The following is an 18,797-nucleotide window of genomic DNA, read 5'->3' on the forward strand; positions in this document are numbered from 1 at the left end:
TCCCGCACCGCCTAATAAGGATGGCCCCGGCGGCGGGAGGCCTTGGGCCGTCAGGGGCGGTGAGAGGGGTCACAGAACGGTTTGGGTTGAAAGGCATCTGAAGATCGTAAATCCCCCTTTGCCGTGGGGATTTACACCTTCCGGTAAACCAGGCTGCTCCAAGCCCCATCCAGCCTGACACAGAATAACCATGCCTGAGCAGGGTGGTTGGACAGGTGACTCACTGTGGTCCCTTCCAGGTTTTTTTTGTGATTCCCTGTAACTCTTCTGTTTCCACTTCACTGAGCCTTTTGTATCTGTTTGTATTCATATCCTGCTTTATTTCCCCACTTGTTAATCTTCTTCTTTTCTTTCCCTGATCTGTTAAAAAATAAAATAAGCAATCAAGCCTGTATTATGTATTCTTATTAGGCATAATCGGCTATAATACTTGCAGTATTGTTATGATTGGATCATAGCCAACTGATATTACCAGAAACTTGTCTCTTGATAGTAACTTTTATTTCAGTTTTGAGTCTGTGTTAAACTCAGAAAACACTGAAAAGTGTGTTGAATGTGGTGACCCAAATCCGTTTGGGATCACACCCCATTCCATACTGTTATAAATGAAGTTCTATATGTCTAATTTAATAAACAACAAAATTGAATTTAGCGGCAATTTTAATTGAACAGCAATTTTGTATAAATGAATACAATCAAATATATTAAATATAATCAAGCATATACAAAAAAATTGGCAGTGATTAATTAAGTATGATTAAGGTTCATATAAAGCATAAGCAAAACTGACTGGGGTACGGGGAGGGCTTCTCACCCTGCCTCACCTATGAAACAAAGGAATCCAAACTAAACTTATATACTGTATGCTAATACATATTCATCATATTTTTCCATAAATCTCCTCCTATTTTTGATTCTTGACATCTACGTCACTACACTGCATGGTGCATGCTCCACTTGTTGTTAGGGGGTCTCCTGGCTTTTGGTGGTCTTTTCAGAGGAAGGCTTGCTGTCTTCTTCGCTGTCCTCTGAATAATTTTACAGGTTGCAATGTGCACTAAGCTTTGTGCTATGTAAGTAAGCATTATCTTCCAAATCAGTCTTATTATTTCATAGATAAAACCACTACTTAGATTCCATTCCTGGAATCGTCCCAACTTTGCTCATCCCAAGGCTGATTCTGCTTTGGGAATCATCCCAACTTTGTTCATCCCAAGGCCGATTCTGTTTTGGGATCTTGCTTATCTCAATACTACATCCTGTATCCTGTTTTTCACATGTAATATCTGTGAAGGGGCCCATCTGCTTTTCCTCTATTACTTTATAACAATTATTGATATAGTTACAATTCAGTTAGCACGAATCATATCTATTTATCACAATACAAACAGGCACCTAGGCCTGCCCTTTCAAAGAACTGAGCAGATCTTTTCAGCTTTTCAAAGAGACATAGCAGAGGGAAGGGACCTGCTCCTGCCTCCCTTCCCCTCCTTTTTATGCTCTAGCCCAATGGACAGCATGCTTACCCAGATCTCAATCCCTGTAAAAGAACCCTAAAGAACCTGCCAGCAGGTCTTAAGGGTGTGTTTGAACATGTGGAGGAAGGACTGTCTCAGCTCTGGCAAGGGCTTGAAATGAAAATTTAGAAGCGCCACTTCCACATGTTATAAGATTGTGGGCATCCCATTAACAGCCAGTTATTCTGAAGTGGGCTGCCCACTTTCCCTGTGCTAAGTCTGGGTTACTGAAGGGAAGGCACAGCCACCTTTTCTGGCTCTGAATTAGGAGAAACGGGCAGCTGTGCTTTGAGAGGACATCAGTCCTCATGGTGAGCATTTGGACGTGCAGACGGTACCCCATACTGGTTGTTTAATGCCCTGAGGTGGCAGGAAACTTAACCTCACTCAGCTTAGACTAAATGCCCATCCTTGTAGGAAAAGTGGGTGAGTGCCACAAATGCAGGTGCTGTGAAGCTCTGACCCACATCTGGTGCCTGGCAGGCAGAATCAAAGGCTGAACTGTTCGTGACAGTTCTGTTGTCTGAGTATTTTGCCAGAACCTGGGCTTCTGGGAGTACCTTCTGGTTTAAATAGTCATCTTCTGTGGCTGAAATACCATTCACACCCACAGCTCTCAGTATGTTACTGGTTGGAAACATCTTTGAATACCAGAAAACAAACACAGAAAGAGCATGAGCAGGAAGTGAGCACTCATTTCTTTAAAGGCTGCTCAAAAATATTCCTTTACCTGAGGTGAGATTCTTGCTTAGATGAACGAAGAGGAACTCGCCAAGCACCCTCAGCACCAGAACCACAGTAAACTCTGAGCCCCATCTAGGACAGACTTACCAGAAGAGGGAGCAGCCCCATCACATCATTTGGTGGGGCTCAGACACAATGTGAACCAAGCATGACTCTACCCAGGACACATCTAAAGCAAAATACAGTTTCCTCCTCCCACCCAACTAAAAATATATTTACAGAGCCCATTTTCCCTATGTACTTTTAAAATCAAGCTTCAGCAGGAAAAAGAGAGGCTGTTTTTACACATAGCATGCAGACAGAAATACTCCAGCCAGAGTGGGTGAGAACTGGCAGTGTCATAGCGAGGCTGAAATGTAGCTATGGCTCAGCCCTTGCAAACAGTCTGCCTTCTTCCCCCTCACCCCAGCCAATTTGCTTCTGACAGCTGTAATGTGTTCCTTCATTTTGCCCCAAATCAGGGAGTAGGTGAAGGAAGATAAAGCACTTGTGTAAATGACTCATTAATTATCCAGGTGATGCACCGATGAGAACAAAAAGTTGCTAATAAAAAGGTTCTGGGCCTGCGGTAGAGGTGTTATATGGCCTGTTTGTGCTTGAGTGCAGGTTGTAGCAAGGCACAGACTAGGACAAAATAAGAATTTTTTAAAGGTAATGTGATGTACTTTTATGTTATGATGCATTGTGGAAAATTTGGGGCTGTGGACTTCATGTTATTTTGTAAGTTAGCTGCCTCTATTACACAGTATGACTGTACTGTGAATAATATAGAAAAAGTGTTGTCTGGTAATAGGGATAAGGAGTTATAAGGGCTTTGTTTGCTTGGATTTTATTAGGAGCTGGGTTTTTTTACATGTTACTATTTTTTCAAAGCTTATTCTGATTTTTCTTAAATAGTTACATCTCTCAGCAAAAACCCTACGTATTAATGTAGTGATGGGTGTTTTTGTATGTTATAGCCAGCTGTGCTGGAAGTTAACTCTCCTATTTACTTGTAGACTAGAAACATTATTTAAATAAGTAATTTTGCTACTCCAGTTGTAAGAGTGTTCTAGCTGGGCTGAATTTCCTTCATCATGAGGTGGTAATTTCTATTCTTCAGTCTGCATTGTGCTGTCCAAATCAATTTATCCTTTTCCTGGTATGGAAGATCTCCAGTAGTATTCTCATAGAATCCAGAGAATACTGTTTAAGGAATTAATTTAAAGCTGTGTGAAATGTGTGAAAATGTCCTGGAGTATTTTGGGTATAGCAAGCTGTAGGCTGCAAGAATTTTTCCATTTTTAGATTTGAAATGGAGGGAAGTTGTAACTTGATAGTAGAAGTTGTAATGCAGATTGCTCTTGAAAGAGACAGGCCTCAAGTTAGCTTTGAGGTAACAGTTGTGGTGTTTAAAAAAAATCTTGCTGAAGAAGACCCACTGTGCCTCAATCCTAAATATATTCCAAGTAGCAGGGGAAAGCTTCTCTTCTTTTGAGCCCTTCATATCTAACTTCAATAACCCTTGACAGGTTTTGCAATGAGATCCTTCTCCTAAAAGGCAGGCTGTAAAAGGGCAATAACTTAAAATTTTAGCTCTGCTGTTGATGAACTGTGGTGTGTGGTGAGCTCTTTCCTCAAGAAAAGACTGAGCTTTCTCCTTGATATGGAAGAGCAGAAGTGACCTTGCTGTTGCCTCCTCTTGCTATCCATTAGCTCTAGCCCAAGCACCCAAGTGTTTTGAAGACCTCCAGCCCTCTGTGTCTCCTCGCTTGTCAGAATGCCTGGACGTGGAAAGAAACAAGCATTGGCTGGCAGCCCTGGAAGTGCATCAAAGAAATACAAATCAGCCAAGGCAGGTCTGCAGTTCCCTGTGGGCCGTGTCCATAGGCTCCTGCGAAGAGGGAAGTACGCTAACAGGATTGGCTCTGGCGCTGCCATCTACCTGGCTGCAGTCATGGAGTATGTGACAGCAGAGGTCCTGGAGCTGGCGGGGAAAGCTGCGCATGAAAACAGGAAGACAAGGATTCTGCCCAGGCACATTCAGCTGGCTGTGAGAAATGATGATGAGCTGAGCAAGGTCTTTGCCAGTGTGACCATTCCTCAAGGCGGGGTTATGCCAAATATCCTTTCTCAGCTCCTTCCGAAGACATCTAGTGGAAATGTTGCTTTTTCTCAAGAATATGGTGGCAGCCAGTGAAACTTGTTCTTCCTGGTCTGGTCTGTGCACTTATGGGGACTCAGTACCACTGCACTGTGCACTTATGGGAGCACTTATGCACTGTGCACTTATGGGGGCTCAGTGCCACTAATTTGTGCTTACTTCTTTAAGTATTTTGCCTGCTAATTTTAAGGCATTTTTAAAGTGTGTAATAAAGTTTCTAGAATGCATCACTCTGGTCTCCTTTTCTCTTTTCTCATGGATGGAAGAACAGAGAAAGTGAGATTTTTAAAAAATAGCCTAGCATAGCACCCGAATAACTTCTTTAAAAGTTGAGTACATGCTTACTTTTGAAAACATGTTGCAGGTAAGTGTTATGAAGTAGGGAGAGGAGTCAGGACACACACTGTGTCTTGGTGCAATTAGTTCAGTGCCTCGGAGGATAACTCTGCTTTAGAGGTTAGTAACCCTGTGTCTTTTAAAGCCTTATTGCTCATAAAATTGTAGTGAGCATCTTGCTTCTCTTTGGACTGCTCCATCATTACACTAAGTCTCTATCAGGGCAAAGCATGCAGAAAGTGGTAGAGCCACATCTTCTCTCTTAACACAGATGACAAATTCAGTATTTTCCATTGTACAAAGTTCTCAATAACTTGAGAAAGGGTCTACCCCCCCTACCTTCTCCCCTCCAAAGTCTGTTGGTTTTCTTCTATAGAGCCATAAATTTTTTTAAAGAGTCATTTTTGCATCTTTTTAAAAAAGGCTCTTCTAGATTCAGGGGCATTTAACTTACTTTGACTGTAATTAACAAGCAACAGGTGCTCTCAAAGGAGACTTGCTCTGGTCTTTACAGCATGTTCTTCCTCAGAGCATATTAACTGCCTTTGTCCTCTGTATTGGGACACTCTGTGCTGGGGCAGCAGGAGGAGGAAAGGATTGAGCAGAAGTTGTTACTGAGAGAAATAGTTCTGAAGTGGTGAGGAACTGTGAGAATGGAGCTGAAAATGCTGTAAAAATAGAATGAGAAATAGGTACATGAAGAAAAGAGCGGCATAGATGTCAGCAGAAAGCAAATGTAAAATTTGTGTGAGGTAGCATTTCACAATAGAATAAAGCAAAGAATAATTCCCTTTTTGGCAGGAAGAACTGGGTGATACTCTTTTGTTTACACTATAAAGCTTGTCAAGCAAGAAGACTGTCAGGATACTTTCTAGTTGTTCTGGCTCTGCATTTATACCTGCTGTCCTGTTGCTTACACAACACTACTACTGATATTTTCTAGACATATTCTTCCTTCCACAACACTTGTTAAAACTTAATGCAGCTCATTAAGCTTCAAACCAGCACTGGCAGGGGCCACCAACAGATCAAATGTTCTGCTGCTGAAGAGAAAATAAACAGAGCTATGGCTCTTCACTGCTGCCTTACAACACATCAACAGAGAAATTATAGATCCTCAGAAACCTGGGGCTAGAATAATGAGAAAAGTTGGTTTGTTGTGGGTTTGGGTTTTTTTTCTTAGAGGTGTTGCCACTCTGAGACGGGGGGGAAAATGCAGAACTCAGTTTTGGCACCCAGTTTTGCAAAACATATGCTGAGGCGTATTTAAACATTTACTGTAGTAGCACTAATTACACTGACAAATAATGATGCACTCATGTAATCATAAAACAATGTTTTTTCAAGGATAAAGTGTCTTATTTGATTATAAGATAAACTCTCAACAAATATTACTGGTCTATTATGGTCATTTATGTCATTATTTGTTCCAAACATAGGCATTGGGAACAAGTTCAGACCAATATCCAGATAATGAACACTTGGCTTCCTTGGAAAGTTGGGGTTGTATCCATCTTGATTAATAGGCACTCTGGATGATTTTGAACAGGAATGCACAGAATAACATAGCAAAATGTCGAGGCTAGGTAACCATACCCTTTTTTTCACAAAGGGGGAAGATAGAAAGGTGTTATCTTAGCAGTGAAGATGCTTAGCTTCATAGCCACAGGTAGGCCCTGTTCAGTAAAGTGTTTGGTAAATATAGAAATCATAATCTAGGTCATTCTAATGAAACTGTGATAAAAACTTTCTTTCATGTAATACAGTATAGGAGATCCTCTTCAAACTGCAAATACAATAGCAACCATTTTGCTGCTTCTCTTGATCACCAAAGTGCTCATTGACTTTGATGAAACAAGACATTAATTGCATGGTATTTTGGCACATGTCTAGTTCTCATGTCTTATGCTATAGGTTTCAACTTAGCTCAGTCACCTGTAGCTGAGGCTAGTATGTGACTTAGTTACAAATCAAAGCTAAAAAACCCATTCAAAACACAGCTCCTCTGGCATCTCTCTTGTTACAGATGCTGCAAAACACATTTATCTTGATGTGGTGTTACTTTCCTAACTCAGTTATGCCATGGCACCAGGGTGTCAAGGAAAATAGATGTCTTCAATAACACCCATTAGAGAATGTGTGCACATGGTGCTCCGCAATTCAATGAAGTGGTGAGCAGATGGAAGCATGGGGGTGAAATGGTGCCTGGAAAAGCTCTTCTTTTACCTGTCTAGAGGACGGGATGCTGTTGATGGATGTCTTGGTTGCGCAGGGTGCTTGTAGTTCACTCTGCACTGAGATTTGTGTGTTTATAAACTTGATATCTTCTGTCATCTTCACTTTCTCTGTAAGGAGAGGAAACATCCCAAGTTACGGCCTCAGAGAGTCTTGTCTTAGTGAGCATAAGGGATGCACAAGGTCTGAACCCATTCACTACCCGAGCTGGTCAAGCCCAGCGCACCGTGGAGAGGGGTAAAGCCCAGAGTGCCTCTGCTTTGAACATCCCAGATTTGATGCTGGCCTTGCCCTCTGCTGACCGGTCTCAATATTGCAATTCCTAAACACCGTTGTTCTCTTGGAAGTTAAGTGCTGCTCTTTTGAAAGTCACAGAGTAGTGAATTGGGGTTATAATCTGAGATTATGTATAGGCTGTGTAACTCTGCAGACTATACAGAGCTGTGAAAATGAAGGAAAAGATGTCGTATAAAACGACTGATAATCAAAGGCTATTTTGGTGTTTTTTCATGTAGCAGAGTCTCTGGTGTTGTTCCTGGAGAGGCCATGCTGCCCAGCAGGGTAAGTGGCTGTGGCCCATCAGTTCACACCAGGTTTGTGAGAGGAAATACGACCTTGGTGCCATGCTGAATGAGGCTCCTGAATTTTGCACCTTTTCAGATGGATCACACATGATTGCCTCTGGGTGCTCTGAGGTCAGTTCATGCATGTTCTACATTTTTGCATTATCTGCTGGAAGTTCTAGTCCATGTATAGGTATTTTTCTGGTTGATGTTTAGACAGCTGTACTCCAGAAACCTGTATTTATGTGTACACATCTTTCAGTGCCATGATCCAGCAGGTACTATCTGAAATGGCTGTGTAGTAATCCCTGGGTGCAGAAGCTTTGTAGTAAATATATCCAGAATTATTTTCTTTCAAGTTTGCATTATGTTCTCATTCAGACTTCCTCTAGTGATCTTTCAGCAGGTTGAAGGCTAATAGGGAGATGTTTTTTGGTGTACAAGGCTCTTTGCACCAGAGAAATGTCAAAATTTTAGGTGGTGAATCATAAACTTCTATAAGATCAGTCACATTTTTGGTTTTGTACACTGGAAAAAGTTGATCCAGAAATGACTGAAGGACACTTAGTAGCTCCCTCTAGTTGTTCAGTGCAGAAATCTATCAGAGCAATAAAGACAGTTTATGCAGTCCAGCCCAATCAAAGATATATTTCTACCCTGTTTAATAAGGTAGAGAAATGGCAATTGCAATGTGGGAGTTGTCTGGAACACGTAAGTAAGTCTTAAGAGTGATCGCCATATAAACAACCAGTAGACATGCTGGGATCACTGCTCGACTCTAAAATCCCAGCAAATAAGTAAACACAGGCATTAATGAATGCTGACAGGAATGGTGAGTTTAAAATGAAGCATTTTATCATTCCTCTCCTCACACTTTCCTTCTTGCAAATCAACCCCACTTCATTCAGAGTTCAACTTTCCTTGACCTCTGCCTTTCCTCTTTGCTGGTTGTTCCCCTCTTTCTTCACTTGTATTGCTCTGTACATGAAGCCTTACCTATATTCAGCAATGCAACCCCTCCCATGTAACAGTCTCTACAGTCTCTTATTCATTCCACATTGTATTTTGTGTTCTCCTCAACACTATGATATTTGACTGTCTACAGTTACCCATCCCCTTTGCTGCAAAGCTGCAATCGATTATTTATGTGCAATCACTTCCTTTCATCCTCTGTGAGCTGTACATATTTTTTCCCATATGTATCTTTGCCAAGGTAATTCTGAATGCTGACTTTGTCCTGCAGCATTGCCATCCCTCGCAGCTTGCCATCCCCTCAAGATTTACTAAGTGAGCTCTTCCCTGTGGGAGCTGAGCAGGGAGCGAGGCTCAAGATCACGAAGGGACCAGAGTGAGGGAAGTAAAACACCAAGAAGGTTTTCCTCTTGCGCTTCGTGCTCTGTCCCTTTGGTGAGCAGCATGTCGTGAGCCTGGGCAGCACTTGCTCCTCCACAGACCAGTGCATTTCCAGGTCCCTTGCTGTGTGCTCTGCTGAACGCTGCCTTGCTGAGCCCAGCTCCAGCAGGCCAGGCTTTTAAGGTCCTAGGCCAGCCTGAAGTGATTTTTGAGTCAAGTTAGGCAGCACGAAGATGTGCACTCCTGAATATTCCTGCCTTTCCAAAAGTCCACCGAGCTGATCTTAACCACATGCTCTAAGCTGTGGCAACTGGTTTCAGGAGTTAAGTGCCAGGAAAATTTTCCCCTTTGCAGCTGAAACATGTTGCTTCTCAGTGTAATTGAGTGTCCCTCCTTGCTGCTTTTTGTGACAAGAGGATGGATAAGTACCCAGTTTACTCTTCTAAACACACTCAGTACTTTGAATATCTTGTAATAAAATTCTAGATTTGTCTCTTCTCTGCCTGACAGGGAGAACTGAGCTTTCACCTCTTTTTCTTTGCAGAAATATTTCTGTGCTTCTAATTGTTGTCACCTGTGTCTGCACTCCTGAAATTCTGCTGTGAGTTTTGCAGTGGGATATTCAGAAAGAATTTCAGGCCAGAGATGACCTTTGCATTTGTATATTACTAATGTCTCCTCTTTCACAGGTGACATTTGAATTGCTCCAGGGAGCAAAAATTTCCACTGAGCAATGAAGAGCTCTTCTGTGCTTCTTACAGAGAAGCCACAGTTACTACAGATAAATGACTGAGGAACCTAAGATAGGTTCTCACCTGCAAATTACCACCTATTTATCAACCTTATTTAAGTTTCAAGGCCCAAATAGATGTTATTCTTGAAACCTATTGTGGGTGAAGGAAGCCTTTGCTGACTCTGAGAGCACAGCATGAGTTGCCTATGGTACAGTACTGCTTCAGTATCACCTCAGCCATCTTGTTTACTTTCTCCAGCAGGATGGGGAGAGAATTGAAAGGGTAAAGTGAGCAAAGCTGTGGGCTGAGATAAAGACAGTTTAATAGGTAAAGCAAAGTAGAACAAGGAATTCATTCGCTGCTTTACATCAGCAGGCAGGTGTTCAGCTATCCCCAGGAAAGCCAGGCTCCATCACCTAACTGTGACTTGGGAAGACAAACACCATCACTCTGAAGAGATGTGTATGTGTCTGTCCCTTTCTCCTCCCCAGCTTTCATGGCAGAGCATGACAGCATACAGTGTGGGATATCCCTTTGGCAGTTGTGTCAGCTATCCCAGCGGTGTCACCTCCCAACTCCTTGTGCACCCCCAGCCTCCTCACTCGTGGGGTGGGAAACAGGTCTTGAGATTGTGCAAGCCCTGCTCAGCAACAGCTAAAATATCCCTCTGTTATCAACACTGTTTTGGTCACAGATCTAAAACACAGCACCATAAAAGCTGCTATGAAGACAATTAACTCTATCCCAGCCAATACCAGTACAAATACTTATGTAGAACTGAGCAAAATTTGATACTTTTCAGCTTTGGCCTCTGAGATGAAACAAGCCAGAAGTGCCATTGCAGTGCTTTCGTAATCATTAACTCTTATTTATTTGCATTGCCAGAGTGCATCCCTACCACTTGTATTTGGCTTGGTTGTTCCTTCCAGAGGGACATCCTAACTGGTCCAAGATACCTGAGAAGCCACCATCTCTTTGGTAGTCTTTCCAAGGACTAATAATTCCCTACAGGATTTGACAGCTCACTGAACAACAGCTGTCTCCTTGATGACCCTCATATGCACTGGAGGGTCTGAAGGCATCCCTCCTCCAGACTGAACCAGCCCAGTTGCCCTTACATCTCCTCAGGGGCAAGTGATAGAGTTCTCACCACCTTGGAGGCCCTCACTCCACTTTTTCCATGGCCTTCCTGTCTTCTGAGCCTCCAAACTGAATACTCTGCCTTAGATGCAGTCAACAATTGCCAAAAAACTCATCCCTTCCCTCTAACTGCCAGCCAAACTTCTGTTAACACAGCCCAAACTGGGAACTTATCCAGATAAAACCCCACCAAAAATCCCACAAAATGACAAAACACAGGTATCTCAGGGTTTGTTTTTAAAAACAAAGGTGTCTCCAAATCTGGTTCACATGTGGCTGTGCCAGCATTACTGGCACAGTACTATACCATAGTAGCCAAAGAGATGGAAGGATAACAAAGGGCTCAAGGAATTCAATGCTATGTTCAGGAATTGCGGCCTCATTTGTATCCACAGAACCTCAATTTTACTATGCTTTTTTTCTTCCTAAGGAAGTAACTGCTTAGTACTTAAGGTTTTGTGTCCATAAATGTCTCCACATCCCAAAACATTCCATACAGTGCAAGCATAATCAGCTGCACTACATTTTCAAATGCATGATTTCAGAAAAAAAGGGCAGATGTTCAGAATATTTCTCAAAAGTGCCTCATTTGTGCTTTATGATAGCCAGCAAGGCAAGGCTGAAAAAAATACATCATCTGATCAAATAACATCTGTATATAGCAGCAGTACTTTTCTTTCAAAGTGCTTTGGATTCATCAATTACCACACTTGAGCACTTAGTTACTCAAAATAAATCGTTAAAATGTCCATGATAATTTTAGTATAGTGTTGTTCAGGATGCCTATTCTGAAATAATTGGGAAATATATTATCTAGTCAAAAGGACAAGCTTATCATTTATGACCCTATTAAAGAAGATGTTATAAAATCCACTGTTGCATTTGAAAATTGTCAATATTGAGATGATGGATTTCCTTTGATTACAGCTGGCACCAGGCAATGCTAGACTATGGCCCAAGGAAGCCTAGTATGGGCTTCAATAAAAAAAGGACAACAAAAAGAATTACTGATTGCAAATTTATTACATGGAACAGCAAATTCCAGACAACTGAGTTACATAATAGACAACCACTGCAATGGGAAGTCTCTTTCCTTTATGTAAACCAAGTCATCGAGCTGGTGAATGAATCCATGAACGTCACATTCCACGATATTCTGAAACAAATTAACACAGTATCATATTTTATGTTGAGATGTTGATCTGAATACGACTTAGTACTCAGTTCTGTACATCTGTTTTTTTCAAAGCTACAAATTAAGTAGCTTCAGATTCTAAAACCAGAAGATTTTGATATTTGAAGGTCCAGAAAAGCACTCAAATCTGTTATTTGTACTCAAACATGAATCCTTTCTTCTCACACAGTTCTCTTTCTAACATGTCGCAACCATGCTGACCTTATTTTAGAGTATGGAAGCATGACAGAAAAACCCCATCCCTCTGTCAAGGGTGTGCTCTCTAAGTCTCTGAGCATGAAAAAACCCTACATTTCTGTCACAACAACTCTTAGTGGCCAGATGAAATATGTGTATCTAGGTTTGTACTAGGTTTGTAATGCTTCTCAGTACCTTCTTTTCTCATGAGGTGAAAAGGCAGAAGAAATTCTTGACACTTTTGGTTGCCTACTTACCACTGCCTTCAATAGTTCTTCCATTTCGAGGCTGAAAAACATCATAATTAGATGATTATAAAGAAGAAATGGATTACAGACTTATAAGCACATCAAAATACATCCCCATCATGCAGACAGGGTACTGTATAAAACTGCAGTGAGACTTTCTTTAAAACAACATGTCAAATACCAGGGAGATCCATGCAGGGTGGGTTATGCTTTTAAATATGAGAAATTTTCATTCAGCCTCTGCCCAAAAAGCTAAACATTCTGGCTTTAATTATTCTCATTCACGGTTTGGGTTTAAATTCCTTGGGGTAATATAGGCACATGGCTAAGAAAGAGCATGTAAATACCAGCACTGAAAGAACCTAGATGAACACATTGAAACAACATATAACTTGAAATTAAGCATAAATGACAGCTGAATTGGTACTCTGGTTACCTGACGTGACCTACTTTACAGCATTTTAAATTTTTTAAAAATGTGTTGAAGATATTCCTAAAAATTAGTTTTGTGTTAATCCGAGTGTGTCTAAACCAGCACACTGGCCATTAGACCATGTCATAGCTCAGCAAGCCAATGGGTGAAAAATGTGAGAGAAATTATGATTATTTTGCTTTGGCTTTTCACCATTATGCAGTGTGACATCACTTCCTGGGCAGACCTTTCAGACCAGGTGGGCACTCAGCCCAGGCACATGTTTGATCTAATTTATTTAGCATCAGTGCACCTTGACAGTCTCAGAGATACAAGCCACATGGATCATTTGGCTCAAGATAAAACATTTGCAGAGCCATATCTTCAAAAAAAAAAAAAAAGAAGTGTTTAATCCACCAGTACCCCAGATCTCATTATCTTGTCATCTTTTAGTCAAACCAGAGCTTTTTGAACAAATGGCCCCCTAAGCTTTCAAGCATAGGGATATTTGGCTTCTATTCAAAACAACTGTGGCAAAAATTTGTGAAACAGCTGCTTGTCTGTGAACATATAACAATGTCTGAGATTCAGAATCTTTAAAGCAAAGAGATTCAGATACCCTGAAAAGGAAGAAAGGCCGCCCCAGAGTTCCATGACTGTCCTATAAAATCAAACAGAAACAATAACAAAATACTTTAGACTCAGTTCCATAGATCTGTTGCCAAATTTTACCATTCTATCAGAATATTGGTAATTTGGGGCCTTTTTCAGCAGCATGCAAACAAGATGTTGATACTCCCCAATGCCCATTCATCTGGAATGCTGATTAAAAATTAATGCTTGAGGCACATTGTGTCTAATGTAAATAAACTAGGTTACCATAATTAAAGACTCACAGGGTTAAAAGAGATATAAAAGAAAGCTTTACATGTAGGGTATGAGCAGGGTCAGCACAGATCACTTCCCAACCACTGGAAAAACCCAAGCTGACTTTAAAAGAAACAAGGAAAGGGACATACTTTCCCTATCCACTGCTACTCCCACTGCTTGTCTTCATATTTACATACCTTCTTTGTAAACTTTGCAGAAGCAATCTGTGATTCCTGCAAGTGGACACTGTACGTTAATCAAGATGCCGGCATGTTTTGGTTTGTTACAGTGACCCTCTGGTACTGATGAGGTTGGTACGCTCAGTATGAGAAGAGAGATAACCTTACACTTATCACAGACAGATGTAAGAACGGCAGCAAATGGATCTTTTAAAAGACTGATGTGAAGCCTTGCCTAGAAGTTGCTCTGTTGATTACCATCATTGAACAGGCTTCCCCTGCTGTACAGCAAAGTGCAGCCGTGCTCTGGGGGGTGAAGCAGAGCTCAGCCTGGAGCTCCACTCCTCAGGCATGAATTGTACTGATAGCTCTTATCTTGTTAAAATGGGGCCGCTCTTCACCTTTCAGACTGCCCTTGGTTTTAACCCAGGAAAGACTGCTGGGTTTAAGCCTTCCCCTGCACTCTTTATTCTTCAGAAAATTGCTCATTTTTCTACTCAGCCTTACTTCAAGGAATAGAAACTTTCCCCATGACTTTCTCTGAGCAGACTAAGTTCAACATGAGATGCAGCCCTGTAGAGCCTGGTTTGGGAGCCCTCCTGCCCATGACACAGCTGCCAGGCTGTATGCTCCCAGCCAGGAATGAGATGGGATGGCTGTGTGCCACAGCCCATCAGTCACCCACCTGTGAATGGGTTTAGTTACCTGGAGTGGGCTTGAAAAACAAATACATGTCATGGGCAAGAATGGGAAGATGGGTGAGAATGCAGGAAAGCATGTGGATGGGAAACTGCAGAGAAGGAGTTTTAAAAGACAAAATACACAAGCAAGAAAGAGGGAATCACGGTTCAGGGTATGAGAAGAGAATTTCTTTGGTTCAAGCTACAAGACAAGAATTTATAGAGTGACTAACATTATCTTACAGGGCTATGAAATACTAGGGAAGAAAAAAATGCTTGCTCAATCAAGGTGCTTTAAAGGATGCAAAGGAGGAGACTACCACAGAGAGACAATATGAGTGCTACCTTTGTTCTGATTTGATTATTACACACCAAGCAGAGATAGAGATTGGCTCATGACTCAGCCTGCAGTTTCAACTATCCTAATTTATAACAGGTGAGAGATTACTATGTGGAAGAATTATGGTAAAAACTGAGCTTTTAAATATCTTTGGGGTGGAAATTTCAAACACACAGTGAAGTGATTGGATATTGATGCTAAATATTCTTAGTTCTCACAAAATATTTTAAATTCCCCAGGTGGGGTTCAAGTCCCATTCAAACCCAAATTGCCATGGACTTTGCCTTTCACAGTGCTGCGGCCTCATTCCTTCTCTTAAAAGGCCATCTACCTTCTCTATAGGATCTGTAACTCTGACTGAATGGGGTTTTTTTATTCACAGAAATATAGAATAATGTAGAAAGTTAAATTCAGCTGACATTAGTAGGATTTCATAACTGTTTCATTGGGTTCACTACATACAGCTCAAGTTTGTAGTGTCTTCTGAAGATTCCTTGTGGGCTAAGAAAGTAGGACTTCATGTAATATGAGATTTGATCAGCTGGGTAATACTTCACATAATTCTTTTTCCATATTTCACATATTTATTTTATCTGCTGCTTTACTCAGACCACACCTAGAAATCATATTGCAGATGTGTAGCTCATATCTTTTTAAAGGATATTGTATGAGATTCAGCTTCCAATCTTGAGGACACATAATTTTTTGCAAAGTTAGTAACTAAAATAGTAACCAGGAATAGGACTGTGTTCAAAGTTACCAGATGATTCTGGACATTCCCTCATTGGCTAAGCTGTGGAAGCATAAGAATCAAGAGTGAACTCAAAAACATTTATTAGACTTTATGACTGAAATGCTAGAATTTTTTATACAATCAGCTTCAGTATTGTAGAGTTTAGTGACTGCTTCAGGAAAGCATGCTTGGAATTATAATAAGCTAAAGACACTGGCAAGAAGAGATATTAAAATGCATTTCAAAATACTTTCCTTTATTGTCTTGAAGGATCTGCTCCTCTTTTGAAACAGCAGAGGACTCAGCCTCCACAAGTAAATTGGCCTTTTTAGCATATACCCAGGGGCTGAGTGAATTTTATGGAAAAGGTTCTTAATGGAATGGTGCTAATAAAAAAGTGATATAAAGCAGAACTGGCATTGAGGTGGGTCCTTATATGACTGCACCAACAAAAAAGAGCTATACTCAATAACTCCTCAACTTAATCTCTTTACTCTGAGTCAGAAACAGAAAAAACCCAAACACAAATAGAGTATTAAAATCAGTAAAGCAACTCATACACATCAGTGTTCAGCATAATCTAAGGTTTGCTATTGATCCAATGTTATATATATTTTTAGTGTGTTTAACACTGTGTTATTCAAAATTGAGGGTCAGGTTAAAATACTGACTCTGACTGTAAGTGAATGTTTTGGTTCTTAAGCTCTGAATTGGTGAAAAACAGCAGTTTCATATAAATAATTTAAAGTAACCAAGAATTACATGCAAACTACTAACAAGAAGAAAATCTTTTCTATACCCTCCTACATCTCTTAAACCATTATAGTATTAGATTATACATTATTGTTTGGAGAGACATGTCAGAAAGTTGGTCGTGGAGTGGTTGATTTCTGTGTTTAAGGGAGTGCTTTGGAAGTAAACAAGCAATTACACCTTACCTCATTTTTATGCATGCTGTTGAATATGGAATAACAAAGATCCAAAACAGTGCTCGAGATCTGAAAAAAAAAAAAAAAAAAAAAAAAAAGCAATACTTTAATACATTTACTGGGAGAACATGGTGTACATGGTTTGATAGAAAATAAGCTTGATTCTGATCCCAGATCAATTTAGATTGAGCAGAGTTGACTAAAAACACTTAGAGTAAGGGAAAACTTACTGATGCTACTATGAGCTGAAAAATTAGTCTTTTGTTTGAGGAGAATACACATAATACAACTATTGTCAATACAGTCTGGTGATATAAATTATCAAAATCAGCCTCTTATATTTAAAATACATTTTTCTATGCTAATTGTTCTAGGGGTAGCTTTGTTTTGAGGCATGTTTAATCTATGCTAATTTTTAACTACAAGCCTTTTGGTCAATCATATCATCTTTATTCATATACTGAAATGCACTGTCCCATACTCATTGCCACAGGACAGAGATTTGCTTAGGCATTCAATTGCATTAGATGAGAACTACAGCTCCAAAGGAAGTGAGGTGTAAGACACCTGAAAAACAGGCTCTGGGAACTGTTTTCTACAAGTTTTGGTTCACAAAACTGTAACATTTCATAAAGAAAAAAAACAGCACAAAATGTTCAAAATTTCCAAATACTTCCTGATCCTGCAAATATTTTTCTTCCTGCTTTGAAAATGACCTTTGGGCTCAATATTAAATGCAGTGCAGCTGATCTTTCACATACTGATCTTTTCTTTTAAAGTGTTTGTAAGCCTTGGGCCAGCAGAAATTATCTATAAAAACTTCCCCTTGCCCCCCCTCTCCTCTGAGCACCCCAGAAAAAAAACATCCACCCACCAAGCACTGAGCCAGGACAAAACAGGACCTCTAAATCCTGCAGAACTGTCTGGCACTTCTTCCTTCAGTGTTAGCTACTACTGGCATGGCAAGAATGGGGGAAAAAAAGTGCTTTTCTTTAGGTCTGTATTAGCTTCACGAGGAGGAGAGCACATACACCAACAAACTTGCTCTTCTCTCCAGAGCTGCTGGCTCTCTGGCGGAGGCTCTGCCACCTGCACACATCGATGCTCCAGGTTATAGAGGACAATTAGTACGTTGGGAAGAGAGAGTCTCAGCAGATCAAACACATTACAGGAGTCAAGTTACCTGGGGTTGATCAGACATTTCCATCCACTGACTGAAACAGAGTGCCAGTTGCTTTAAAAAGTAAAGAATAGACATTAACAGTGTGTCTATCGTACCTTCGGACCTGTGCTTTAGCTCGGGAAGTCGGGGCTGGCTTGTTATTAGCCTGTCCGTCTTTTGCTGACCCAGGTGTCCTATTCTGCACCCTGCTGCACTCCACACCCCTGCCCGTACCTGTTCCACCTGCCGCTGCAGGCGGCAAAGGGCGCCAGCCTCCCTCCTCTCCTTACCAACCCCCAGGGTATTTAATAACGGATTTAATAAGGTATTGCCAGTCCGTTGCCGATTTCCTACCTCATTTCCCAGCCACAGACGAGCCTCGTTTCCCACCTTCCCCGTGTCTTCCTTACCTCTGCACCTCGCATCGCTGTCAGACGACAATGACAGACGTACCTGGTTTGGGGGCAGCTCCACACCGTCCCGGTAGCGCGAGAAAGGCTGCGGGAACCCTGCGGGACGGGACACGGGTGTGCTGGGATGCCGCGGAGCCCAGCCAGGACCTGGCTCCACCACAGGAGCCGACCCTTTCCAGGGCTCTCTCGCGTTCCCCCCGGTGCCCGGTGCCGGGACGTACCTGAGCCCCGCGGCAGGGCGCAGAGGCAGCAGGCGGCCAGGAGCCAGGGCAGGGCGGGCGGCGGCGAGGGCATGGCGGGGCGGGGATGGGATGGATGGGAGGATGGGCGAGCGGACGGGCGCCTTTATGGGGCCTCGCCGAGCCCCATATGGAGCCGCCGAGCCAATGGGCGCCGGGGCGGTCCCAAGCACCGCTCCCACTGTCGCTCCGGGTGTCGCTCCCGGTGCCGGACAAGCACTGCCGCCCCTGCCGCCCCGCGGCTCGGCCCGCCGTGACGAGAAACCCCCACCCCAGCATTAGGAACCCCGCTCTCCACCCCCCTGGAACCCTCCGTCAAAGCGGCTTCTCTAGAAGAGCTGACCGAGAGGAAAGAGCGAGAGATGAGAAGATGCTGTGCCTGGTCAAGTGACAGAGCAACAGAAAAATCAGTTTTGTAGTAGGTCTTGCTGAGTGTTTGGAAATTATTTCTCCTC

General features: G+C 41.9%; 2 protein-coding genes across 2 annotated transcripts; one reads left to right on the plus strand and one right to left on the minus strand.

Moving 5' to 3' along the window:
- Nucleotides 1-4,020: 4,020 nt before the first annotated feature.
- Nucleotides 4,021-4,440, plus strand: LOC128803120 (histone H2A-beta, sperm-like). The gene has a single exon (XM_053969766.1). It carries the CDS (start codon nt 4,021-4,023, stop codon nt 4,438-4,440), a length of 420 nt encoding a protein of 139 aa, XP_053825741.1.
- Nucleotides 4,441-11,888: 7,448 nt separating this feature from the next.
- On the minus strand, nt 11,889-18,397 carry NMS (neuromedin S). Its single transcript, XM_053971612.1, has 8 exons — nt 18,325-18,397; nt 18,144-18,199; nt 17,712-17,762; nt 16,538-16,597; nt 13,865-13,900; nt 13,417-13,458; nt 12,395-12,425; nt 11,889-11,921 (listed from the first exon to the last, which is right to left on the minus strand). The coding sequence occupies exons 1-8, from the start codon at nt 18,395-18,397 to the stop codon at nt 11,905-11,907; spliced, it is 366 nt and encodes a 121-aa protein (XP_053827587.1). The 3' UTR covers nt 11,889-11,904.
- Nucleotides 18,398-18,797: the final 400 nt, after the last annotated feature.

This window comes from Vidua macroura, chromosome 2 (genome assembly GCF_024509145.1).
Source record: "Vidua macroura isolate BioBank_ID:100142 chromosome 2, ASM2450914v1, whole genome shotgun sequence".
Classification (NCBI taxonomy): Eukaryota; Metazoa; Chordata; class Aves; order Passeriformes; family Viduidae; genus Vidua; species Vidua macroura.